At 40.7% G+C, this 27,841-nt stretch overlaps 1 protein-coding gene across 1 annotated transcript in view; it reads right to left on the reverse strand.

The window, feature by feature from the left end:
• The window catches only part of LOC142414251 (von Willebrand factor D and EGF domain-containing protein-like), a 185,121-nt gene that overhangs the window by 18,371 nt on the left and 138,909 nt on the right, over nucleotides 1–27,841 (reverse strand). Inside the window, exons 21-25 of the mRNA XM_075511234.1 lie at nucleotides 24,726–25,616; nucleotides 15,847–15,942; nucleotides 14,980–15,075; nucleotides 11,952–12,047; nucleotides 10,273–10,368 (exon numbers count right to left, since the gene is read on the reverse strand). Coding sequence (XP_075367349.1) covers nucleotides 10,273–10,368; nucleotides 11,952–12,047; nucleotides 14,980–15,075; nucleotides 15,847–15,942; nucleotides 24,726–25,616 — 1,275 coding nt within the window. The remainder of the gene's footprint in view (nucleotides 1–10,272; nucleotides 10,369–11,951; nucleotides 12,048–14,979; nucleotides 15,076–15,846; nucleotides 15,943–24,725; nucleotides 25,617–27,841) is intronic.

A 27,841-nucleotide genomic window follows, 5' to 3' on the forward strand; every position in this document is an offset into this window, starting at 1 on the left:
ACATGTACATGTTGTTTTAGTATTCATTTTCTCCTTTCTGCTTAGTGGTTATCTTGATTTGGTGTGACATTCTGAAAAACAAAGAGCTGTAGCTGGGAGATACGACACAGTAAGGACACAGAGCGTGGGACATTTAAAAATAACACTGACTGGTCCTGTCAGGAAAATCTAGACGGCAGAACTCAAGCTGAGAACAAAAATGAAACCAATAGATGTGAAAGCAGTGGGGTTTGTGTTAAAACTGGCACTTCTAGTCCTTTTCCGATGTTTATAGGTAACATACATCACCTATTGATAAAACACAAAAACCGGGGAGAAGCTCTGTGCCAGGAATGGCACAATCATGAGACTGCAGCCTTAAAATGTAGGGATGTTGCTGATCTTTTTCATCGGACCAGAACTGGAAGGTCAGGTCAGCAGTTTCACGAAATAGCACGGTTCAATTGATCGACTGGAAAGAAGGTTCCCCATCTCTCTGGATGCATTATGCATCCCAGCAGCACTGCTCGAATGAAACATTATCCTGACTGCAGTAAGGAAACAATTGGTTGGGTGTTTCTAGGCTCCAAATAAAGATTTGATCTTGCTGAATGATCTTTAATCCTTTGAAAAAATGAATCACAAAATGGGTGTGTTCTGGCCAAAAAGGGTGTTTCTAACAAAGGACACCATTGTTTGGATTCTACTGTCCTGACACTAGCAGAAACTAGTCGAGGTAAAAAATGTCATTCTCCCCTTTAGAGGGTATAACTGATGCTCAACAGATCATTAGCGAGATGGATGTACCAATATATCTGCTGCTGTGAAGGTCCCAAATGCACATAGCTCTGAAAAACATCTTATGGATTCGGGACACTAGCAATTTCTAGTCCCCTTTTTTCTGCTTCCAAGGGCAGTAAGGAACTAGTTTTGCCCGTGCTGAGTTTTAGGCACATATGTTGTTCCAGAGCTTGATTTTCTCTGAAATTCCTCATCTATGTTAATTTGGATTTGTAAATAAAGGAATAACTTTCTCTCAAGCTCTATCAGAGTAACCTTGGATGTGCGATCCACTGAATGTCAGTAATTATAGCCACAGATTAAATTTTAAGAAGAAGGAATATTTGTCATGTAATGAAATTGTTTGCAATTTTTGTGCAAGGTTCTTCTAAAATTTGGATCCTTATCCATATCAAGCTACCAATCATTTTGAGGTTTGCTCATCCCTATTTCTCGCTTCATGTATCTCTGACAGAGATGCAAAGCACTTCTTCAATAAATTACCTTTCTGAATAGTAAAAATAATCTGGTAGAAACCTCTGAGGGATGCAGTTCGGGAGAACAAATTACTACAAGACACAGAGGGAGCTGTAAATGTAATTGTGATAGGTGTGGTGACAGTTTGCATTTGTAATATATTCACTTTACCACACGGCTCTAGCAATATGAGTTAGTTTGCATGACCTAGCACACATTTCAGAAGAAAAAATGGTCTGAAAAATTGTAGACCATACAGATGGCAGTGCAACGCCAGTGCTTTGCCTAAGCGTGTCTGGTCTTTGTTCTGATGTGTACTCTGATATACCTATGGGGCCTTTCAGAGTTATTAAAGCAGGAAATAAATCCAATTTAGGTATTAGTTCAGGAAAAAAAATGGGAAAAATAATGAATATTGGATGGCAAAACTACTGAGATGCTAGACTAAACTCTGAGTGTTGGTGCATAACATACTGCATTCCTGTTTGCTCTGTCATGTCCCTCTCATCAGACAATAGCGTTCTTTATCCGTTAAAGAGGATCCTGATCTCTCCATCTGTACCCCCAATACGTTCCCTGGCAGTATGTGGTGGGCAAGACTCTTAAACCTCAGCAAGCTGTGGAAACCCATGAGGGGTTCGCACTCCAATACAGACAGGGGACTCTCCACTCTCCTTGGACTGAAATATTTCTCCCTCTGGGTCTCCTGATCTTCATTTTGCCTACTGTCTCTTGTCAGGTGAAATTCTTTCTAGGGATACCATGGTGTGATGTTGGGAGAGCTGCAAAATGTTTCAGCATCTTTCAGAATGAAAGCCACTATAAACAAAATAAGCATGTGCAGGCGCACATTTATATATTTGAGGAATATTCTGCTAGGAACTGTCAGACTTTGAGAGCATTAGCAAAACCTTTTTCTCATTTACTGATTGGTTTTATTCTGCAACACTATTAATTTGAAAGAGACTATAGCTATACTTTATTCTCATCTTTGCAACTGTTAGTATATAATTAATGTGGGGAATTGTAAAGTATACTCTCAGCACAGCTTATATTCCCATCTTGTTAGGATCTTGGGTTTGGTAACATTTTCTCTTCATTGAAGAATGCTCTCTGTTTTATTAGGTCAGTGAACCATTGCAGCATGTGTATAAATTGTTCTGTTGAGCTGCTTTCTTGTCATGCCTGAATAAGAAGTGAAAGAGGATTCTCATATACATTGTTTTCCTCTGTTGATTGTTTTTGCAGCTTCTGCGCTTGCAGTATGACCTGCCCTTTCGCCATGTTTTCTTTGCACTGAGCGGGCTAAGCCATCGCCTATGCTTGATGCAATTTGGTTTATTTTCATCTGTACAAAGCAAAAGGGAGATGCAGGCAGAGTAACCGAGGAGAACCGCAGTGGTGTGGGAGATGCAGTCTCAAGCCAAGAAGAAGACCAGCCGCAGGCCACTGTGGTCCTGCTGGTAACCCAGCAGAAGAGTGAGGCCCTCAGGTGGGAGCCCGGTCAGGGGGTTCGGAAGAGGGCTGCTGTCTGCATTGGCACTGCACTAATCTGGTAGTCAGCCTGTTATTATCTGTCTTAGTAAGTGAAGGCTTACTTGGGAATCGATGCTGGAGAGGATTGTCTTGCCAATGTCTTTTTGTGGATAAACAGACAACGTTAATCTCCAAAATTGTCCGTCCTCTGGGCTTTTCAAGTGGTAGATCCCACGCCCCTTTTTTTAAGAGACATTTGAAAAATATTTTAATTAAAAATAGACCCCCCAAAGTATTGTTTCTTAAATCAATTAGTGGAAAAAAGCACTTATCCTCACGCAGAAGCCCACTGCAAAGAGAAATGCAGTAATTCAGGAATTCCTGCTCTTTTACTTTAAGTATGTGTTTACATACAGCAGCAGATCTGACACATTTCTTTAGTGCCTTTAAGATACAAGTAAAGAAATACTGGCTCCAAACCTAGATTTTCTACTCTAGTATAATACATGCTGTAGTCTGTGAATGTTTTGCTTATGGAATGAATAAAAATTTAATAAGGCTTTGGGGCTTATTTAGGATATATATTCAGTTCTTACCCAGATATATTATTGTTCTCTTCCTGCAAAATAAATTTAGACAACTGCATGTGCTCAAAACCCCTATTAAAATAGATGCATCAGCTACATACATACGAACAAAGCGTAGCTTTTAAGAAAGGCCAACTAAGGGTTTTGTCACGAATCCTTACTAAGAGTGAGCAGGCAGGAGCACTGCTCTGAGAGCAGACCACAAACCAGGGTGGAGCTCCAGTCACCGTCTCCCGTTTCCTTCTCTGGGAAGTCAGAGCTCTCCCCGATCCCCCCGGGCAAGATGCATGGATCATGTTGTGTTCAGCTGAATGGGAAAGACAGTAGTAGCCCTGATTATTTTTTTCTTCGTCTTTTGTTGTATTTCCTGCCCAAGGACATCTAGTCCTTGGACATCTAGAAGATGACATCTAATATGAACCTATTCTGTTACATGGGCTGGAAAATCAAGTAAGAACTGAGTCTAGTGTTTCCTTTTCCTGTGTCTCCAGACTGTGCACCAACCAGTCGGCAAGCTAACCTACCAATCTTTCTACTTCTGTTGCAAAAATAATGCTTTTAGCAGTAAGTTACACGTCTCTCTGCTATGAGCAGCTGTTTATTTATTTCCAAACACCCACTGTCTGAGGATATTGGCCATTCAGAAATCTTAGACAAATAGTTGTTGCTTATGAGCACGTCCTTGACATATGAAAAGCGAGTCGAACACAAATGATTACTCCTTCCATTTAGATGAGATAAATGGACTGTTCCCTGCTCAGTTATATAGGAGGGTATGCTGGACCTCTGGTTTGCAAACTGGCTGATTTTAGATGGCTTGAGTCAATTTGCCTACTCAGTGAAGATATTCCAGAGAATATATCACCCGTTGTCAAGATGATAAGTCGGTGGAAGTCTAATTTGTTGAGCAGTAAAACTTCCTGCTTGTGCATCTGGCAAGGCAGTAATCTACAGAAACATTACATGGGAAGGCTGGAATATGGGAAATCAGTGACTTTCACAATATGACATTGCTGAGCAAAAAGCTGCCTTTGAAACCCAGTGTTCTCATTTCCAATTAGTTTGCCTCTAGCTCTCATGCAAGTAAAGTCCTCATGGTACGGGGAGGAAAAAGAGAAGGGGAGGGAAGAGGAGCAAGCAGAGCTGGAAGAATGAGCATGAGTTATATTGCACACTGTGTATTGGCTATAAATCCTGCCTGCAGGTATTACCGAAATGGAGAAATAGTTATCTACTAACTTTGAGATCCAATCTGCAAAGTCCCAATGTCAGTGCGATGATTTATGGGATACAAAGTCGGCAGGATTCGGCCTGACACGATAAAATAGATGCATGCAGAAACACGCTCTCTCTGTTTTAAACCGTATGTAAACTCCAGCTAGCTGGCTGCGAGACGAGTGGCAGGAGGGTACGCTGCCGTGCGAGAGGCCGAGGTCAGGCGGCAGATGCGCTTGGTATTCTGGGGAAGGGAGGAGGAGGATGTTCAGCACTGTTCTCCTGTGACCTTTGCTTGCTGATGAGCTCCAGAGGGAGCTGTGGCTTGCCTTTTTGCTCAGAGATGAACTCGCTAGAAGCAGATAGCGAGGGAGAAGGGATAAACCTGTGGTCCCACGAATTCCTCTTTTTCACCCCTTCTCTTCACTCCAACCCTTCACAAGAAAACTCAGCTTTTATTAGCTTTCCTTTTTTAGGAGTTGTTTCTAAAGCAGACCTATGAAAATGCATCTAGTAAATAAATGAAATCGAATCTATTTTCTTTGTTTATAATTTTTGTAAGGATGTAGTAGAAATCAGTGTGAACACTGCTTTAAAGCCTCATGAACAGGAGTGATACCCCAGGATTGTTACAGCTGTGCATTTTTTCAAAATGCAATTTAAAACCATGCGTGTATTGCTTTTCTTTAGTATTAACGCCGAGTATGTTTGTTTGATGCAAAGTCAATCCAGAAATATATTTTATTTTGAGGTATTGCCAGCATTTGCCTCTTCCCACTCAACAAGACTGATTATACCGAAAACAACGCCTAGCAGGTGAGGATACAAGGCTGTACAATTGCTGAGGCATAACCATACATTTCACTGTCAGCTCTGACACCCGCTTGTCCTGGGTGTGGGTGTCTGGTTCGCATAATCACCAGGCAGTTATTTATCAGTAAACACACCAGGCAAAGCCTTATATTTCAGCTGGCAGCCAATCAGACCTGGTTGATTTACACGGCTTTTTTTGAGACAATGTTTATTTACATACAAACCAAACACAAACTTTCGGGCTGAATGCCTTTCTCCGTATATTAAAGAAGCAAAGAAGAGTAAGCCCGCATGGCAAAGGCGTGGTGCTGCCTCTCCGTCCTGCACGTTTTTAGCTGTCGGGCAGAGAGTATGAGAAATGCCAAACTGTGGGCATGGGATGGAAGGAAAGGGATGGAAGTGAAAGTCCTAAAGCATGTTGCCGTGTATTTAAAATAAACCAGGAGCGTATTTGGGCTCAATTTAGAAATAACCTGTCTTTGGCTGCAATGGCTTTTAGTTTTCATTATCTCCTTCAGTTGATAATCTGAAGCTGCTAAAAGCAAACAGAGCTTTCGTTTCTCTGTCCTTGCAGGTGAGACATTAAGAAGGAAAGAGAAATGTCTAAAATCAGTGGAAACAATGCCAAAATATACAAGGGGTAAGTGACCATAAAACTGATTTGACTTATTTTTATCTTTGCCTCTAAACACTGTTCCTATCTAAAAAGAATTTCATAAAACTGGCATCATGACAAATATGCAATTTGTTTAGAGGATGTGAATTCTGTATTCTGTTATTTCAGTTACGGATATTAAGGTGCCTTTTTATGGTATTTGTTAAGATGAAAGAAGTACTTATGAGCATTAGTTACTGGAGAAACAGACACCCACAACTATTATTATTCTTATTTTGTTGACTCATCACAAGGACAAATGTCTGTCCCACTTGCTCGGCTGCTACTTACATCTGAATCACAGAATCATAGAATCATAGAATCGTTTAGGTTGGAAAAGACCTTTAAGATCATCAAGTCCAACTGTAAACGTAGCACTGCCAAGTCCACCACTACACCACATCCCTCAGCACCACATCTACACGTCTTTAAATACCTCCATGGATGGGGACTCAACCACTTCCCTGGGAAGCCCCTTCCAATGCTTGAAAACCCTTTCCATGAAGAAATTGTTCCTCATATCCAATCTAAACCTCTCCTGGCGCAACTTGAGGCCATTTCCTCTTGTCCTATCACTTGTTACTTGGGAGAAGAGACCGACCCCACCTCTCTACAACCTCCTTTCAGGCAGTTGTAGAGAGCGATAAGGTCTCCCCTCAGCCTCCTTTTCTCCAGGCTAAACAACCCCAGGTCCCTCAGCTGCTCCTCATCAGACTTCTGCTCCAGACCCTTCACCAGCTTCATTGCCCTTCTCTGGACACACTCCAGCCCCTCAATGTCTCTCTTGTAGTGGGGGGCCCAACACTGAACACAGTATTCGAGGTGCGGCCTCACCAGTGCTGAGTACAGGGGGACCATCACTTCCCTAGTCCTGCTGGCCACGCTATTTCTGCTACAAAGTTTTTGAGTTGCAAAACACTTGGGTTCACACATTAGGAACAAGTCCAATGTGCGAATTACCTCCAGGATGGGCATCCAAGTGCTTCTGGCTTCCCTGCCTTCATGTAGCTCTATCAAAGGGGTCATCCCGAAGTGTGTTATGGTACCACGAGCCTGGAAACTGTAACATCCCTACTGTAGTCAGGGCTGTGCATGGCAGGGAATTTTCCTCTTGCTCTAACTCCGTGTCAGAGCATATTAAAGCTGAAATCTAAGGGTTTACTGATGCAACTCACATCACTATTAGTAGGTTCCAGAGATAAGTGTGCAAAAACTGTGTACTGCCGTGTATAAACAATGAAAATATTGAAAAGACTGCCAGTTTCAAGCATTCACTGCAGGTTCAGAGAGGTAATATTTTTGTTCAGATCACTGTTTCTGAAAAGACTATTTCTCCATTTTTATGGTTCATGGGAAATTTCCCAAACCCACAAATATTTTCCCAAACTAAAGATCAGGAATGTGATGCTGCTCTGCATGTAATACATGAGTGAGAAACTCCTTCACACTTGCCTTTCTTAGTCTTAAGTTTACTCACTCTATCTTTATAGGTTTTATTAGGCAGGTAATAAATCCACCCCAAATTTCTAAGATTAGAGACTCAGTGTAAGTACATAGTAAAGCTGATTTGCTGTCAGAGGTTTTTGAAACTGTACTAGAAGTGTAAAAGGACTTAAGGACACTGCAAACTCATGTTCAGAGAGCAAAGGACAAATAAAATAATGATAAAATCCCTCACAAGGAATTGTTTTTATAATTTTTGGCTAAGCCAGCTGTGTATTTGTCAGCGTGGGGTAACCTGGCAGCGATGGGCTAGATGCCACTGAGCTATGATTTGGGCCACAGGTTCACCTCTGGCAGTCCCTCTGAAAATGTGGTACATGGGCCTGGTGATTTGCAAATGGGAGCTGCTGCAGTATTAAACTTCCAGGAAACTTTGTTTCTAATTACAGCTTTGCTATTGTCATATACGTATTTCTTTTCCTTACTCTTTGTGTAAGGATATTACAACTCTGTGCAATTACCATGGCAAGCAATACATAGAGAATAAAATCATAAGTCTCACCCAAGGCACAGCTGGGTTACATGAGGTCCTTAAAGGCAAACAGAAGAGATGCTCAAATCCAGAAAAAACCCTCTTTGTAAAGTAGAAATCTACTGGTTTTTTTTCTGATTCCTTCCTTGCCATACCCTCTCCAGGAAGGTTAGCAAAAGCCCCGCATGGATTGTCTCCCAGCCAGGGTTCTGAGCATTCAGGCACACAGCCCACGGGGCTGCTCTCACCTCTACAGAGTCAGCGGCTCAAGAGGCCACAGGATTCTCGAAATCTATTTGATCCCTCTATAAGTATATATATATACATTGCTAGTGATACTGCAAACGAGACAGAATGAGCTACATGACGTATTAGCTCTTTTTGGAAAGTAAAATGGATATTGTGGTACTTTTTGTACATTTTATTTAAGAAAAAGGGGTTGGGTAGTGGAACTTCTTCATTCTAGGAATTTATTTTCCACTTTTTCATTTGTCTGTGTGTAAATAAGTTAGGAACGCATGCCCATATATATACTCTTAGTCTTTAAGTGTATGCCAAGTATGTCAGCTGACCCGCTAGTCAGGTCAACACCTGATTGAAAATGGTATAAAATCATACCTAAAAAAAGCCATGAAATGCCTTTGGCATTTGAACTCCGAGATGTATGGGACTGAGAGCAGCTTCCAACTGATGGGAGCACTAGTTTTCTCCTTTTTGTTTGTGGGGGAAGGTTTGTGGAGGCCAGCTGAGACTTACTTCTGCCGTGCGCCTTGCGGAGAGATCTGGATCCTCTGGCAGAGGAGAGAGAAGCTACTTCATATGACAACAACGGTAAGACATACAGCTCTAATAGCAACTGCTTGCTATGCCGGGCTTGTGAATAAACTATTTCTTTCTATGGATCATGATACCTGTCCCATGTGCTGTTGATTGTAAGCAAGAAAAAAGAAACATTACTCAATATTTTTTACCTGTTAACAGTGAGTGGCCAGTGAGAGTAAGCAAATAGTAGCGTTTGCCTTCTACTTAATCATGTTTCTCTTCATTCATCACAGCCACAGGTCCTTTCTTTAAGTTTTTATAACACTAGGCTAAATAAAATAGACTATATACTGGTTATTGAAGTAGAATGGAGGCTGAGATTGGACAGAAGAAAAATATTTTCATCATATCAGAAAGCGTTTTTTTGCAAAAGATTATACCAAGATGGGCAACAAAACCTCATAAACTTTTTGAAAGTGGAAAGAAACATGCTGTGGGTTGGTAGTAGCAGTTGGAACATTTAGGGGAGTGCTTTGCTAGGCTGCAATCATGATCACCTTTTTTTCCTTTGATCTGTCTGGAGATGTGGTAGTATGTTTAAAGCTGGAAACAGCACTTTTCTAATGTTCTCTAACCTCAAAAACAAGATGCCAAACATAAGGTTTTTTCCTTTTTCCTTTCTTCCCTCTGGCTTGCTCCTGCCAGAGCAGACTATTCAATTGTGTACTTTGCAGCCAGGCAGAACTGTGCATCGTGATTCTCCCTGCTGAAGGAGGGGAGAGCTACAGTGTGGGGATGGAGAGGGCTTTTGTTGCTGGAAGGAATTTTTTACTAGTTTTTTTTCTCTGTATGTGAGAGACATAAAGTGCTCTGGAAATGTACAGATTCTTCTTGCCAAGAATGGTTGTTTTCACAGCTCCCCTTTTGCCAATATCAAACTGGTTAAGAAATAATTAAAAAAAAAAAAAAAAAAAAATGGTTTTCACATACATATCCTAAACTCCCCGGGTGACAGATATTGTTGAGCAATAGAGTCTGTAAAAGTGCCAAAATAACCTATTTCCCCAGAAGAACAGAAGAATTGAATATGAATATCGATGCTAAGGTGAAGAGGGAGTTTTCAGTGAAAAGAACAAAGGCAAGGCTGAAGCGTTGTTAACCAACCGCCTTAATTAAGCTAGAAGTATGATGTTCTAATATTTTTAAGAATCTCAGTCAGCTACTCTGCCTTTGGCTTTAATTTTTTGCCCCCAAATTCTTTAATGCAAAATAATTAATTCATCTCCAAATATGAGTGTTACTCATTCTGAATGCATGAAATATTTAAAGAGGATTCTAGCAAAATGTTCTACTCCCAACATTGACTTGACTTAATGCTATTCTTATTAACAAGTTGGTTTTAGAAATAACGTAGTGCTATATGTGCTCTAATAGAAATATAGGAGATCATGGTATAAATCCAGACTAAATATTCTGTTGAACATGCACAAAAGCGACAAAAATTGTTTATGAGTCAGAGAACATTGGAAAGCAAAGGGAAGTTTGTAACTTACTTTTCTGACACCTTCTTCCAATGTAGCCTTCGGTACAGGAGCACACATTGGTTCGAACACAGTGCCCACCGTTCTTACAAGGGGGAACGCAAACAGCTAGTGAAAGGAAAGCAAAAGTTTTGTGCACTGAAATCACACAGGGCATCACTGTTGCCTAAATATAGGCTCCTTATTTAGGTGCCTGTGTTGGGAGACCAGTCTGCAGAGCCTTTTTTCTTTAGTCGGGGTAGAGAAGGTGTCTCTCCAAAGGGTGATTTGGGCAGATGCCTAGCTGGAGATCCTGATTCTCTCTTGTTTGTGGAAAGAATGTGGGACATGACTCCTAGCACCTCAGGGTCCCTTTTAGATACCTGCAGTTAAGTGGTTGAAATATTCCTGAGAATCTCTTAGGTTTTAACTCTCTAGCTAAAGGGCTTCTTCAAGGGCTTCTGCCCGTGCAATATAGATCAGAGTTTGATATTTGCTAACTTGGTTTTGGTGCTATTTCTTCCCCCCTTCTCAATGAAGAAGGAAGGGCTTTGCTTTTCTTCAGCATCCATCCACTATCTCCCCATATCACTTCCATATCCCACAAATGTGGATATTTATTTTCAAGTTTTAGTTCTGTCTAAACCATAACACTTAAAGCATAAAAATTCCAAATCACCTGGATGTTGAAAATCACCTTCCATGTTGAACCTCAAGAGAAAGATCATCAAATTACAGTCTGTATCATTTTCACTCTCTCCTTCACCCCCAAGATCACAAAAACAAAGAGCTTCCAGCAAGCTCCATTTGCAATTAGCTTTTTGTGTGTGAATCATTCACTTGCAAAAATATGCATTGGGATTGCATTCATCTAGGAACTCCAGGGAAACAAAAGAGAGAGAGAAAGAGAAAAGAACTTTTAATATTGAAATAATTCAGGTTTGGTAATAAGAGTGTATTTATATTCCCAGATTCAGGAGGGGTTATTAGAGCCATGCTCAAAAAAATGAAAAGCAAGTGGTATAAGCACAGGGGTCTTCCAGCTATTTGAGCCCTAAACATGAGTTTCTCTCGTGTCTATTCTGCCTGGGCTAATGGGTAAAGTTTTCATTAATATGACTTCTGCAGCACAAATGAAGTGAGCAAGAAGCCCAAGGTACTGTTAGCCTCAGTTTAGAGCTCTCCCCTTCAGGACAGGGATTCAAAATCAGGTCCTGCTCTATGTCAGGCAGATATTTGATCAGATCTTTGAGCAGGGATCTGAAGAAGTCCTATACAAGTCTCCAATCCATTACACTCTAGGATGGTCAAGTAGGTGATACTGTGAGCCCCATTTGAAGATAAATTATCATCTGGCTCTGAAACACAGTATAGTACACACTATAGAGTATGCAAAATGAACAAAGTAGAGCCATGCTTTAACATTTAATTGAAGAGTTGCTAATTAGTGATATCACTAAGTTCAGATAGTTTTGGATTAATTGTTTAGTTATCATTAATGCCATCATAAATAAGTGCTTACTCCTTCACAATACCATTAAGAACAATATAACGCAGATTTACGACAGACTATAACATCAAAGGAGCACACAGGGAGTTATGACAAGGAAAGTCTCTGGATCTCCTTCCTGTGGGGGCAGGTAATGATATAGGCTGCTGTTTATATTTTAAGCCTGGATCCTTTATCAAGATGATAAACAGAACTTTCTTACCTCGCTGGCACTGTGGCCCATAGAAACCGTAAGGACATGTACACGTATTTGGCCGTACACAGATTCCTCCATTCAAGCACACAGGATTGCACACAGCTGTATGTGAATATAAGATAACTATATGAATCTCTTATAATTTTGAATTTTTTGGAGTAGGCATTCTTTTGCTGCTGCACAGGTCATTAGAATAAACATTTCTAGTAACATTGTGATAAATTTCACACGGTCCTTGCTGGTCAGTTGTGCTGTGGCATTTATTCATTGCCGACACAGTGGGAGCGTTTCAGTGGTGTTTTAGCATAGCTTGGGGGATGAAATAAAATACAATTTAGTAGTTGATTTCTGATGTCTTCCTTTGATTTGCACAGTTCATTTGCTTCCACTTTAGTATCCTCACCAACCACGATCCCAAGGTAGTAAAATGTGGTCACATTGCATACAGCCTGGGTAACCTGGAGATGAGATATTAACCGTTTGCTGCTTTGTCTGAGTTCAGCAGAGCATCGTGGCATTCCCGTGAAGTTGAATAGGTATGCACTGCAAAACCTCCGTTTGTTCTGCCTCATTTAAATGCCAGTTCCCACAACATATTGGCTCATGCATCACCAACAGGGCCACTGGCTGAGCTCCCTTTGCCTCTTTATTTTTCTGTTATTACTGTAGATGATACAACAGGCATTAGGAATTAAAAGCTGTCTTGCATATTTCTGTGTGGCAAGTACCTGACTGTTGAAAAAAATGTATTAGAATTGCAAATTAGTGTAGTTGGGAAGTCACTGTGTGAAGAATAAGGAATCCAATAAGGTTTTTCATTGTAAAGCAGAGTGATACTTTAAAAGTCTTTTTTCTTCTATTCCCTTTGTCTTTCAGTATCTTACAGAATAGCCCATTAAATAAATTAAATACATTTAAGCTTAAATAAATGAAGGGTCGCTAAAATGTTTCAGATGAACTAAAGGAGAAATAAAATGTCAATTTGGAAAGCGAAAAAAGTGAAATTGTCATCTAGATGAGAGCCTTTTGTGACCAAGCAGCAATCGCTTATGAAGTCAAAATGGACTTCATTCATTGCTAATGGTGAATTTGGATTAGTTGCCTCATTGTCCTAGCTAGTTCACACACGTCCACACTCTGTCAGTGATTATATTTCCATTGGTCAAGTCCCTTAAGTCCCTTTTTTTTTTGTTTCTATATCTGTGTTCATGCAGAGACTCCTATCATATCACTTGAGGCAGGAAAGCCCAGCAGTATCCACAAAATACTCTGTGTAGCGCACACAAAACAGTGCCAGAGAGGTGAGCCTGATAGTCTTTCACCGAAGGTATTGGCAGACAAACAAATTCTGCTGCTATTATTCTGGGTTGGAAATTACTGCTTCTGCTGCTGTTGCTTGTCCTCCTCTTGGAATAATCCTGTTTAAAGCCACCCCAAAATAAATTTGCAGAACTCAAGGAGAGTAATGTCCCACAGGAAAAAGAGGAGAGAGTGGGAACCAGAATAACTAGTGGCAATCCCGGTCATTTACCATGGATCTTAGCTAGGTTAATTTACGTATCCTCAGTAGGTCTGTCATTTCAACACTTCCAGGAAGAGCAGGCTCCGGGAGATGGAGGTTAAAATGACATCTCTCACCTTCCAGGAAAGGTAATATAGGCTGAAGGTGTCGTAGTCATTTAATATTCACTATGGCAGAGGCAGACTGCCTCCGTAGCCTTGAGGTTTGGCATTAATTAAGGTACTCCTCGTTCTTGCTCCTTTTAATATTTCACTATTTTGCATGTCTTGTCCCAGGTGAGTGCTGTAGTTGCTGTGCCTTTGGGGAAAAAATATGTACTCCAGCTTTTAGCGCCTAGGCCCTGAGAGGAAGGTCTGAGCTGTATCTATTCAAAACAGGGTTCAAAACTATGAGCCCTGACTAGAAATAGGTACCTAGTTCCAATCTTCACCTTGTCATTTTGTACTGACGTGTGGAGGTGGCTTTCCCCTGAGCGTGCACACTTCTGTGGATGCCTTTGTAGGTACTCTGCAAGTCTGAAACGCAGGAGGAGCAGCGTGAATTCTGGCAGCAGCAGGATGTTTAACGTTAGGGGGTGAACGGTTACGTTCTCCTTTGCAAACAGGCTTCTGTTTTTTCTCGTACAGTCACAAGCTGTCTTCTGGAATGGCGAACCTGAATCCAAGAACTGGACCACAAAAATCTGAGTAGCCAGTCTCAGTTTCTGGTAGCTTACGCTTCTATGTTCGCTTTTCTTCCTTAGACTATGCAGTATTAGAAGTGCGTACGTAGTTGCTAACTTAGCACCAGAAGTCACGGTTGCCTGCTGACGTTCTTGTCCTAACTTAAACTGGCCTCCTTCTATTCCTGTCTCCGTAAATTGTACTTTTAAGTTCAGATTTGACTGCATATCGTTAAAAATCACCAAAAGCCAAACCCTTCTTCTTCCTGCTCCACCATCATACCTTGAGAGAAATGTGTAGGGTTAAAAGCAATGAAAACTGGAAGTTGCGTAGACCGTGAGCAGTGCAGATGGCTGCATTGCCCTCATCTCTGCCACTGCGGGTGTGGGGCAGGACGCATTCTTTGAGCTCTTCGTGAACAAGACCAACAAAGAGTGAGGTTACGTCCGTGGCAGCTGAGACTGTAAATCAACATATCTCCAAAGTGCCAGTGAAAATTACTCTCATTTGCAGAGGCTACCTAGTAAAGTTGTAACTTCTGAAATGGTAAATAGCTTTGGTTTTGGTTTTGTGCATGCTAAGAATAAATTCCAGAATCACACAAGCTTAAAAAGCTGCAAAAAGGTTTTTTTGTGCGTTTCCTCTACGTGACCCTGAGATTTCGATAAACGTGTAAGCTTATGAATACTTACATAAACTCAAAGCCTTCCGAGGTTTTGCCCTTTACTGGTTCTCGTGTTCTTACGTTTTAATTCTTTAAGCAATTTCCAGTCTGACCACTGAATTGCAGGAATGACATGGATTTCAGGCAGCAAAAGACAGGAGAGACCAGGCGTTTCTAACCGCTTACCTGTTTCGCAAGAAGGGCTGCTCCATCCGTTGCTGCATTTGCACTCATCCGGAGACACGCAGACCCCGCCGTTGTGACAGTGCCTGTTACACACCACTGGAAAATATGCAAAGGATCAAAATCTCTTATCGGAAACCAAGATGCAGATCCTAAAGTTGCTCTATTACAGCAAATAACTAATGGTATTAGTCCAAGAGGTAAACTGAGGGATGGACCTGTCACTTTCCTTGGTTTTCTTTCTCTGTTAGAAGTCCTGCATCTCAAATTCTTTGCTTTTTAAGTATTCCAGCTACTCTGGTTCAGAGATAAAATTATATTCCTGTCAAGGGCAACCTGATATTTAAATAAGCAGCAAGGACTGTAATAATGGAACTGCATATGTTTTGCCATTCAGCTAATATAGAAGGGTTTGAAGGCTGATTTTTTTTCCCAGATTTCTATATACTGAACCTCTTTTGTAACTTGTATTGCACAATAGCGTGACTCCTAATAGGTATGGTTGTCTTTTTGTGTTCTCGAAACTGGTATTACTGCATTCACTCACACAACCTTGAATTTCATAAATGTTACCATAAATAACATGGAGGTTTTTGCTTGTTTGTTTTTCCAGAAGCACTTTTATGTAGAAAATGTTGATATAGATGTGCATATTTTTACATAATATAACTATGTTACTGGTAAATATATGCTCTGAAATAGTTTAGGTACTGTATTACTTCAATATATTATACTTTGATTTCCTTGCTGTGTTCAATCATCACTTTAAGGGGAAATACAGAAAAATAAAAAGGCTTTTTTTTTGTCTTCTAATTTTCTTCAAATTCAAACATGTAATGAGGAGAAAAGCCTGAATGAGTTCATACATACTTGTTTCACATCGAGGACCAACAAATCCATAAGCACAAGAACAAGTATTTTGAGATAGACAAGTTCCTCCATTCTCACATGGTGGATCACACTGCACTGCAAGAATAAAACATGAGGGAAAAAAAATACAGTTCAAATATTACATTCTGTGTGGTTATGAGCACAGCACTTGTTACTACTTTTCCCATACCATTTTATTAATCCAACAAGTAATTTGGCTACTGAGGAAAACTGCAGGATAAAAGTAGGTATCAGATTAGTAATACAGCACTAACTAATGAGTAGCTATATAATGTCTGCAAGGGAATGATTTTAACATAATCATATTTAACTTCTGATCATGCACATGTTTAAGTATGCATTTTTTACATCTAAGGATGGATCAAGTACAAATGTAGTTAATACTAAAGACCTTGCCCATCTCTCTGTACAAATTTGCCTTGTGGATGTTCAGTAAGCCTTAAGAGGTGCCAGAAGTTATGCTAAAACAGAGGTGAAGTGTTTCTTCTGTATAGAAAAGAGTTGTATGGTAATTTGTCAGCAAAACGACAAACATTTAAGCAACAATTTAAATGTTTAATAAGTAGTGCGAGGTCTGCAGACAAACCAGCAAGTTAGATGATTTCTTGACGTATTGCAATATTCAGTGTCATTCTTCGGAAGAATGAGGATGAGCAGGTGTATTGCGTAAAGCTGGAAAATACTGCAGCTCTTGAAACACGCGCTTTGCTGAAGACACTTGTTTGCTTTTTAAATGCTGATCATTACAAGCCTCGTGGCTTTATTGTGCCTGGAAGGTTTAGCCTCTTAAACCTAACATCTAAGGTAGATACCTGACATCTGATATCATGAACACTTCTATTTGTAGCCCTCTATAAGAAGTAGTTTTGTACGCCAAACGCAGGAGAGGAGGAGAGAAGACCGCTGAAGGTAGAAGATGACCACTGGCGCCTACTCTAAGAAGAAGTGCTGTGTGCAGGAGCAGAGCAAAGCGTGTGTGTCAGCTGGCTCCCACTTACGCCTTCAGAAAAAAAAGCCACCTCACATAGCAGAATGAAAAATATCTTTCCATGTGCTTGGGAAGCGAATGCAGAGAAAAATGTTGTACTTTGGCACACTTTACTGGCAGAGTTTTGTCTTTTATAATGGATATGAAGCTAAGCAAGGTTATTCCAAGGAAAATGTAAAATGAAGCTAAAGAGCTCTGAAACAAAGCATCTTTCATTTTAAGTATTTCTACAAGGGGAAAAAAAAAAACCCCAAATGTACCACATTTTGCTCTTAAAACTGGCAAATGGACTGTGTAACTGGAAAGCTAAATGAAGGACAAACACTTGTGGCACCACACAATTTAAACAAAGCTCATGCATTGAAGGCCTCCTCACCTCTTATGATACCACCAAACCTTCAGATAAAGCCATTGCATGTGAACTTTGCCGTCCAAAAAAGTTATGAAAGCCACCGCACATTTTCCAATTGCAGTTAAAAAGATAAGCTCCAAGAAGGTACCTTTAAATAAACCATTTTGACACAAAGAACATTAAGGAAATATATTTGGTATTAGGTCTGCTCTTCAGGTACTTCAGTATTTACATTTCCTGTTACCATATAGTTTTAACTGTGAAATTTTCAATGCTGCATTAAAATAACTTGAGGATTTGACATGCCTGAGAACAGAAAACTCGCTAGATATAGTTTAGATCTGTACTATACATGCTGGGAATGTCATTAAGCTAAATTTAGTTTTGATTTGATGGGCTATAAGGTTTAGACATTTGCAATTCAGCATGTGTTTAGCTGAAATTTGAAGTGTACATCTGGGAGAAAAAAAAGAATAAAAAAAAATCGACGTTGTCTGGACAACTAAATAGATTTGATTTAAACCCATTTAAGCAGTTAGTGTTAACCTTTCCCAAAGTTCTTCTAATTCAGCCACTGGTAGCAGCTGTTGGAACAGGTCAGAGGCTCAGGCAGCTCGGGGTCTCACCTCTATTAGGGTGAACAGCAGGTAGCAGTCCATGAAGAAATGGAAAGTAGAAGAAAGGGAAAGAAATTGCAGCTGTTTTCAAGGAAATCTGTTATTCCTTTAAAATTGCAGCACTATATTTATAAGCCACCACTTGCATTTGGGGGCTTACACTGCATCTCACTGAAGTCAATGACAGGCGTAGGGCTTTGAAAGGAGGGTGCCGACCTGGCCGCTGCCCACGCGTCCATCCGAAACGCCTCCGCTCTTCCGGGCTTGAGTAAGCACACGACTGGCTTACAAAGGAATTTCTTTGCAATTAGAAATTAACACTAGGTAGAATTAGGCAATATTCTCTGCATGGAGACAGGGAAACACGAAGCCTGGGAAAAACGTACTGCTCTTTTTGAAGTACGTGAAATGTGATTGCCTTTCCTGTAGGACGGCGGTTGCATAAAGCCTCCAGGTGCCTAAGTGCTATGCCAAGTACAGTGACATTCAAACATATTATGCTTTATTTCAGCGTGTTTTGTACGTAGCACTTAAAGCGAATGTGTCCATTTGAATAGAGTACTTTCCATCTGGCCTTTACACATTTCGAGATGCATCTGAACTGTCAGAAAAGAACATGGTATTTTGGATATTAAAACATTTAGCTCTTATGGTGACATTTAATAGTAAAATGTTTAAAACTATTCTATTACTGGTGAATAGCAAAAGATAAAAACTGAACACTGGCTGCAATGTGAAAGCGAGAGTAACATTCACCTAAAAGACATTTCCCTCCATAATAGAAATATATTGTTTGTGTCAAATTCTTTTCCGAAACTTCTATCTTTCATCGTCTGGAATGAATATTTTTTTCCATAAACATTTGCTAAACTGTGCAAAGGTATTGCAGTGTTTTTATACTAAGCGGTTTTGGATGGTATAAAATGACAGTAAAGAGGAAAACATTGCTGCAAATGGTCAATCTGGCTGTCAAATGTACGTATGTTTATGTTTATAATTTAAAATCTGGAGGTGAAAACGGAGAAGTCCATTATTGTTTTCTCTGAAAGGGCTTTTTGGGAAATATCCCAAGACTACTTTTTTCCATTAAAATGAGATCATGCACTTTTTATAAGTTTCTCTACGATATCTTTGGGGGTACTCAGGAATACCAGATGCTGTGTTGTTTCCTCCATTTTTGATAACCTAATCAGCAAATGGCTTCCAGGACAGAGTTATTGCTTAACATCTCAACAGCGAGTAAACTCCCGGTGCTGTCCGGCACTTGAGGTCCTGGCCGTGCACCATTAAAGCAAGGCTCGGAGGTGTGAGAACGTTGCCTGCAGTTCCATTTAAAAACTTGAAAATTCACTGGAAGGAGCCTAGTCTACCTTGTTTCATGCAATTATTGTACATCATTTATTTTCTTTCAAAGATGCATTAATCTAATTTCCTAAATGTACAGATGCAGTTTGAGTATGTGCAGCACAAGGGAGGGAAAAAAAGGAAAAGAAAGTTATGTTGCAGGCTAGCCAGGTTATTGGTTTTCCTTTTGAACAGATGTGGATTGAAGCCTTTCTTTTGCATGTAAGATACACAGATAAAGGAAATAAAGCATAGCGTTAAAGCATGTATTAGTGCAATTAAAATAACTCATATGCATATTTAAATAGTCCAGCAGTCCAGAGCCCAGTATTGAAATAAATACCCATCATAGCAAATAGAAAATTAACAAGATTAACTTGACTGAATAAATTGCGAATACAAATGCAGACAACGGTTCTGGTTAGGTTGTACTAATGGATTTTGCTTTTGTGAAATGTCAGCTGAGTGCTCATCTGCAGTCAAAAAAGCAAATAAAGTGTTAGGAATTGTTAAGAAATGAGCAGAGCACAAAATGCCAGACTTTATTATGGTCTGTATCCATGGTGAGCTACACCTTAAATACCATGTTCAGGTCTGATCCCCCAGCTTGGAAAAGATACAGTAAAAGTGGAAAAGATGCAAAAAAAGGTGACAGGGATAACCAAAGTTATAGAAGAGCTTTTGTACGAAAAACAAGTAAATAGATTAGGTCATTGGGAAAGACGTGACCTGCGGGGATAGGCTAGAAAACTGCAAAATCAGATGTGGCCCAGAAAGGTTGAACAGGGTACTGTTCAAAGGCATCACCTTTGCTTTTTGGAGCACATGATCCATAACTTGCTGAGAGACTATTCTGGACAGTATCCCTATATCTTTACCATGTACTGCCAGACATCTGCCGTTGGTAGCTACTGGAGATAGGGGAAGGACTTTTGGTCTGATATGGTAGAGCTTTTTGGGTGTAAAAATGCCAGAACAGACGAATGTCAGCTACCTGGGTTTTTTTTGCCTCGTTTCAGCCAGCTGTGCATCCTGAGGTTGTAATACTTTCCCAACTACTCTGTCTTTCCTGTTATTTTGAAAATTATTTGGTTTCAACAGTGGTTTTGTAATGCCACGGCAACGCCGTGTTTTTAACTCTTGAGCAGAAAGCATGACTACGGCTGTTCTAGACTTCCCCTTCTGTCAGAAAATACCGTGCAAAGCCTATAAAATATCCCAGAGTTTTACTGACTTAACGTTTTTAAGAAAATGTTTCTAAAGCAGCATGACTTTATCTTCCATAGGAATTCCAAGGAACTTTTATGACTACTAAAAAACTAGAAAGACAATAGTCCTTAACTGTCACCTAATCCAAAATAGTTTTAAATAATTGTCTGTATTCTGTGGAACTGAGTCTTTGACTTTTTAATCGGACGATTTTAGTAACCAGACACTCCTTATCGAATGAACTTGGGGTTAGAGAAATAAAAACAAGCATGACCAGGAATTTGGCTTAAATTCTTATTTTTCTTCAGGCTTCAGGTTTAGTCTCTTGGTCTGTTGTGCAAGAAGCACAACAATGATGCCCAGAGCAGAATTTTTTGTTAACTTCAACCCTGTTATTGAATGGAAAGGACATGTTCCACCTTAGGGCACCCTAAGGAGCTCAAGAAATACAACAGCTGCTCTCAGACAGTGCCATATGCACAGACCCTGGTGAACAAACCGAGCCCGGGGAAAAGACGGCATTTGTTTCCTTGTCCAGTGGATAGGGCATCTCTGAAAGTGCAGGTTTATGTCCCTGTTGTAGAGTGGGGAACAGAGGCAGGACACAAGTAATTGCTCTAAGGTGACTAACAACACTAACGAATATTTCAGAGCATTAGCCTCAAATGTTACAAAGTGCTGCGTTGCAGGTGCCACTTGTAACACACTAGACAAAATATCAGAAACATTCTGGAAACAATCCTGTTTGGACTAGTTATGCATTATCAAAGTACTAGGTTTTTATTCTGTTGGTATACTGAGCTGAAATATATAAAGCTCTGTAAGTGTTATGGCACTTCTGCAGTGTGCTTTGGCAGGCGATAGGTGCTGTCCTGTAAAACTGCTAGGCGTGTGTGCTGGTTTTGGCTGGGATAGAGTTAATTTTCTTTATAGCAGCTAGTATGGGGCTCTGTTTTGGATTTGTGCTGAAGACAGTGTTGATAACCCAGGGATGTTTTAGTTGTTGCTGCAATGGTCAAGGACTTTTCAGCTTCCCCTGCTCTGCCAGGTGCAGAAGAAGCTGGGAGGGGGCACAGCCGGGACAGCTGACCCCAACTGCCCAAAGGGCTATTCCAGACCATACGGCGTCATGCTCAGTACATAAAGCTGGGGAAGAAGAAGGAAGGGGGGACATTCGGAGTGATGGCGTTTGTCTTCCCAAGTAACCATTACGCGTGCTGGAGCCCTGCTGTCCTGGAGATGGCTGAACACCTACCTGCCCATGGGAAGGAGTGAATGAATTCCTTGCTTTGCTTGTGTGCGTAGCTTTTGCTTTCCCTATTAAACTGTCTTTATCTCAACCCACGAGTTTTCTCACTTTTACCCTTCTGATGCTCTCCCTCATCTGGGCAGGGAGGAGTGAGCGAGCGGCTGGGTGGGGCTGAGTTGCCGGCTGGGGTTAAACCACGACAGGGTGTACCATAGTAATGCATTGGTTTTATGGTATATATACTTGAAAAGGACACTAAGAGTGGAAATTATGCATTTAGTAACCTCCCTCATCACAAGAGGAACTCTTGGCTAAGTTGATTTCATAAAGGCCAGCGAGCATCTTCTGCCAGAGGATGTGCAGAAGAATCCAGTGGACTACAGTAGGCCTTATTTCTCCTGCTTATTTTTTATTATTGTGTAGGTGATGTTGACTATCTCCAAAATGCTACTCTGAAATCACGTTTTTCAAGGCCTTGCCTGTTTAGCAGACTAGTGTTAACGTTAGGCCACTAATAAATGGTAATACTGCCTTTGTGCAGGAAGGTGAAAGAGCTCTGCAAGCTGAGAACCTGGCCAGCTGTAGGAAAGGGCATGGGAGTGATGAGTACACCCTTGAGGAACTACTTCATTTCAGCTCATCTGCAGAGTAATTAGCCAGAAGTAAGAGAATTAAGAATCTGTAATGCTTATTACGCCAAAGCAAGATAGGTAAAAGCAAGGTCCTACTTTTTACAGGTGACAAAGTTGTTGGTAGTGAAGGGAGTGATCTAAATGGAAATTGCTAAGAGCATCTGAACATATCTCAGTTTAGATGCCTGAATATAAGCCAAACACACTGACATCTAGCTGTGTTCTTCCAAAAGAAGATAGGAGGTTGGACCTGATGGTCCCCAGAGGTCTCTTCCAGCCTGGACCCCTATGAGTCTGTGATTCCCTAAGCAGGAAGACAGAGTAGAGGGAGGGGACTTCTAACTAAATCATAACAGGGAGACAGACGGGCTTGTCCAAAGGGATAAGAATATTACGGAAATAAAATTTGGTATGATTTATTTTAGAAGAGAAATTAATTTGCAGGATGCTACTTATTTTTTCCCTAGCAGTCCTCAAAGCCTGATTTTGAACTGCACAAATGGAAAAAAAAATTACATTCTGTCACAAGATAAATATCAGTCAGTAAAGTTTTTATTATCTTAGAGTATTTTCAGACACTCTTATTAAGCAAAGGTCACATCCCCTCAAGATCCACAGGTATCAAAACTTGCCACCAATGGGCTGTTTCTTTTTTCTTGATGAATTTTGATATCAAATAGGATGGTGACAACTATCAATAGTGTCTGAGGCTGTCCACATTTTTGCTCACTTGCTACGGATGTTGCATCAAAGCCTGAAGATTTCGCAAATGCTGGTCTCATCTAAGCTTTGATCACTTGTTCAATTTTGCTGCCTCCTGTTCTTAGAGGGTACAGTTCTGAGGGAAGTCGGTACAATCGTGGCGGCATTGTAAGGTGCTGATAGCAGAGGTTATGACAGGCCTTAATCCAAGGAATTATCCTCATCTTTCAACTTCATCTGTCATGATGAATCAGCTGCATCTGACACGGGAAGAGACATCAACGGCTGGAGGTACAATGGGTGCTCTTCACCCTTCTGGCCGCACTCCAGGAGGGTGCTTGCAGGTGCACAGAAGGGCTCGGGATGAAGCAGAAGCAGGGAGCAGACAGGCTTATTATTGAGTCAGGTGACACGGTCAGTGACAAGAGACAAATAAAGGATGTTTGTGTATCATGTCATCAAGCCCGGAGACAGAGAATTATGTTGGTAATAAAATATTTCATCCTAAGGACTCTCCGGAGAGATTTTCAGTAATACCAGTGATTGAAGAAAACATCTCGTCTTGCAAGACAGTAAAAGGCAGAGGTAGATTTATGTTTTAAGGACTACACTGATGGGCATACTAAATATACACAAAGCTGCTGTGTGCCCATATTCGTAAATATTCATACGTACATGGGCCTGGTCTTTGAGGGGAGGCCATTCTGCAATCAAACTTGCTTTGGGCTTCCCAGTACTAGGAGCTCCTTGGTACTTTTCCAGCTCCAGGTATAAAACAGGGGTGAAAGACAGGGTCTTTCGTGTCAAGTAACCTAGAAGGGACATTTCAGGAATGTGCAAACAGGCAAAAATTATAGTACCCAAGATTATAGTAACCTTTTCTTATGAATTTTGAAATATATTTCCAGGACTGCTCTGAGCTTGGAGGGCTGCAGTATTGCTGGGGGCTTTATGCCCCCGCGAAGCCTTGTTCGCAGCAGGTTGTCCCCGGGAGGTCCACCACCGAGCCGTGCAGTGCCGTGCAGCGCAGCCAAGACCCCCTACCCCTGTCTGCTCCATGTGCAGAGCGCGAGGCACCGTACATGAAAGAGAATGAAATAAATGATGCAAACACTTTTGCTTTGTGTGGTGAAAGGCCAATTAAGATATCAACTTATCAGAGGGATTTCAACAAAAGGTGTAATTAATGATAGCTAAATCAGGGAATACATTGTTTCAACAATGTGCATAATAGTATTGTTTTACGGAGGTATTCTAAGCTGCCTAATAAATAAGTCAATATATTGTGAAAACCCTTCTGGTGCTATACATTTCAGATGACAAGTTCAGTTTTGTATTTAAGATATTAGATAGATATTTAAAAGTAATTTTTAAGGTAGCAGAACAATTAGTTTTTCCTAGAATATATGTTGTATAGAGAAATGGAGCCAATTTTACCCTTTCCCACAGAACTTTTATATGTTTTCAAATGCAATGACTTCAGTAGAATGAATCTGGCCTTAAGCAAGGGTAAGCAAGATCGCAATCTGTCCCTGGTTTCAACAGATTAGATATTATCAAATAAATATGTCATTTTTGTAAGTGCAAAGAGCTTTTTCAAAGTTATAGAATGTTTGTCTATTATTTTGAAATATAATTGGCTTTGAAAACCAGAATGATCCCAGCTAGAAAAATCTCCAAATTTATAATAAAAATTAATTTTTACTTTGGAGAGTTATTAGATTTGAAGTTACAAAAGAATTTGAAAGAGGATTTTCCCCCTTACCTTCACATGTAATTCCATCACCGCTGTATCCAGTGGGACAAGGCCCACATTTAAATCCTCCATCTTCGGCCGGCTCGCACTGCACACCAGTAAAGCACGGCATATTAGCACAAACGACTTTCTGATGCATCCCACCGCTGGTTTTTGGCAGTTCCACATGATCCACCGCTGTGTTGTACGCCTTTCTGGCTGCTGTGGTCTGGGCTGGAAGCTTGGCTTGGGGAGCAGAGCCTGGTGGGACGCTAGCACTCTGGGGAGCTGTATCAAGGGAAGAACCTATTAAATGGAAAGGGGAGGCGAGGCGCGTTGCCAAAGGAGATGCTCTCTGCTGCTCTGTTGGGAAATCTTGGGATGGTTTAGTCTCTGAGACTGCAACTCGACCGGGCCACTTCCTGGGAGAATAGCTGTACTTGGAATGAGCCTGCTGAACAGCGTGCGGCCTTGCAAAGAATGAACTTGCATTTGTGTTGCGATGAGAAGGAACAGTCCGTGTTGTACCTGGTTTGTATTGTTTAAAAAGGAGAGGGGTATGGGTTGTCACACTGACAGTTGTGGCTCTGGGGTCTGGCTCCTTGTGCAGAAGGAAAGTGTGTGTATCACTTCTTTTTTCAAGAAAAGATTGTTTCTCAGGTGCTGTGGACTCCATATCATTTTTTTTTGCTGACGATGTCTGAGCTTGGGAAGTCTTCCTTTTCATTATATGGGATGGAGTGTTACTGACAGTAGGGTTTCTTTCCAAAAAGTATGTAGTTTCTTGTCTTGGAATTTGGGTTTGGGAAAGAAAGGAATATATGTTTCTTGACGTCTTTAAAACGTCTTCCTGGTGAGAGCCTCTAGCATCTTCAATATTTCTTCCAGCAAAATCCACATGGCTTTGGGAAGATCTTGAAACTAGAGCAGAAGGAAGACATAAATTAGCCAAATTTGCTCGTCTAGAGTTTAAAGGAACCACAGTGAACATTTAGCTTATGAGCAAACAACAGAACACCAGTTCTAGAAGTAAAAGAGTTAATCTATCGTATATGCTAAAGGCATGTTTATGCTGGCTGGCATAGAAATGACATGGTGTTATCTGCTACAGGTAACACCAGCACTGGATACACAGGGAACTGCAATACCTAAACTTACAGGGTGGCAGTTCATGAACTAGATGAAATATATTTATGCTGGCTTAACATTGAGCCTAAGGTAGTAAGTCTCAGCGCAGGTCAGGCATTATTCTTTGAGGTGCAGCCCTGGGCTTACAGGGGTTAAAGTGCAGCCAGGCAAAAACACTTGCCATGCTGGTTTACTAATTTTGGCTTACACTAGTCCATGAGGTTTTGGCACTGTGCACCTTTCCATGGTGCACCCTACAGTTCTTGAGCACCTGAGCTAGTATTTGTTTCTTAGTAACTGTATTGCAATAGTGTGCTGGGAAATGTTCTGCTAGACAGTACGTAACGCAGAGACTTTGCATTCAAGCTCTTGCAGCCTAGGTGTAAGACGAGACATCGCAGTTTGGGACAGATAGATATCGGAGATGGAGAAATAAACAATGTCAAGATGGTCCTTGGCAAGAGCATGTCCTAGGGAGACTCTAGTCCCATCACACCAGTGTATAACTATGTAATGCTTTTGTAGTCCTTATGGCAAAGGAAAGTTTTAGGAAAGCATTTAAAGGAGACAAATGGAAAAGCTTTGTTAATGCTGTGTACAGCTCCCTCCAGATGTGAGGGGCAGCATGTAAGAGGGACTGCTGGTTTGTCACCGTCACCCACTTGTTACAAAGCCAGCCACCTTTTCAGTTGTGTAAGGAGGGATGATAGATGGGGAGAGGGTAGTCTGCGAAGGGCCTCGAAAGTGGAGACGAGCAGTTTGAATCAATACTTTCAGGAAGATTAATGGCCATCTGCTGACTCTAATGAATGGAAGAAGCTATTTTTAACCGGGTCTGGCATACTCACTCCATAGGAAAAACCTTACTTGGTTCTAGGGTTAACCCCATGCGGGATGTACCTCTTCCTTTTAAATATAAATATTAATCGCTTTCTTAAAACTCCTATTGATGTAGAAATGAGCCACAGTTAGCAAGAAAAAAGATTAAGATGCTTGGCAAAGGTCAAAATGAAAGTTAGAGCGTTGACTAGATCAAAGCAAATCCTGGCATCCAAAGTTGTGTTTATTTGGCTGATAAACAGTGTCATTCTACTGGTGGCTGATGAATTCTTATTGCCCTGAAGCATAATGTTGTGGAGTTTTACAATGGTACTGGATCAAGCTATGGGCATCAGTAGGTAAATACACAATATTTAGTAGAGCAGCAGGTAAATACATGGATTTTACTGTCCAAAGTAAGGCTGTTGAATGATGAGGTACACGGAATGGAATAAAAGAAATGGTGAAGCAGGGAGGACATCAGCAAAAAGAGCATGAGAGGATAGAAGTCAAAGGATTTTTAAAAATAAATGAGAGAAAGATGAAAGAAATATCCCCATAGAAAATTATCAGTAATAGATGATTATTACTGCCTTTAGAAAATTCAATTCAGGGACCAGAAATCAACAAGAATGACAGCGAAGGGCTGAATGACCTCTCTGACGAATTTCCAAAATGAGCCCTGGTTATAGCTTTGAGCTCCTTCCACTGTGTCATAATTAAATGGGTTTTCCTCCGAACTAGATCTGAGTAACAAGTAAGGGGATCATACTGACTACCTGAAAAAGGGAAATCTTTTCTTTCTTTTTCAGATTAGATAGGCGATATACCCATCCTGCAAATAAGTTTCAGCCTTCCCTGTAAGGGGGAGCATACCGTTGGAGTGTATCTATGATAATGCAATTTTTACATCTCAAATACTACTACCGACGAAGAGTAGTGGTACGTTTTGGTTGGTTGTTCATTATGATATATACTGATCAAGGTCCCCCATCCACTCTGTAGAGGCCACTAAACTTCATAAGATGTTGGCGTCATTCAAATGTGGCAGCTAGAGTGTCCTCTCAGCTTTTGTTATTTCAGATTTTTACTTATAGTGATACTGTGCAATTTAGTTAGGGTTAGAATACAACAGTTTTTTTTCTGAAATACCAGAAAATTTCTTTCTGCAGTCTTCCAGATACCTAAATAAGCTAAAA

Source organism: Mycteria americana, chromosome 9 (assembly GCF_035582795.1).
Source record: "Mycteria americana isolate JAX WOST 10 ecotype Jacksonville Zoo and Gardens chromosome 9, USCA_MyAme_1.0, whole genome shotgun sequence".
Lineage (NCBI taxonomy): Eukaryota > Metazoa > Chordata > Aves > Ciconiiformes > Ciconiidae > Mycteria > Mycteria americana.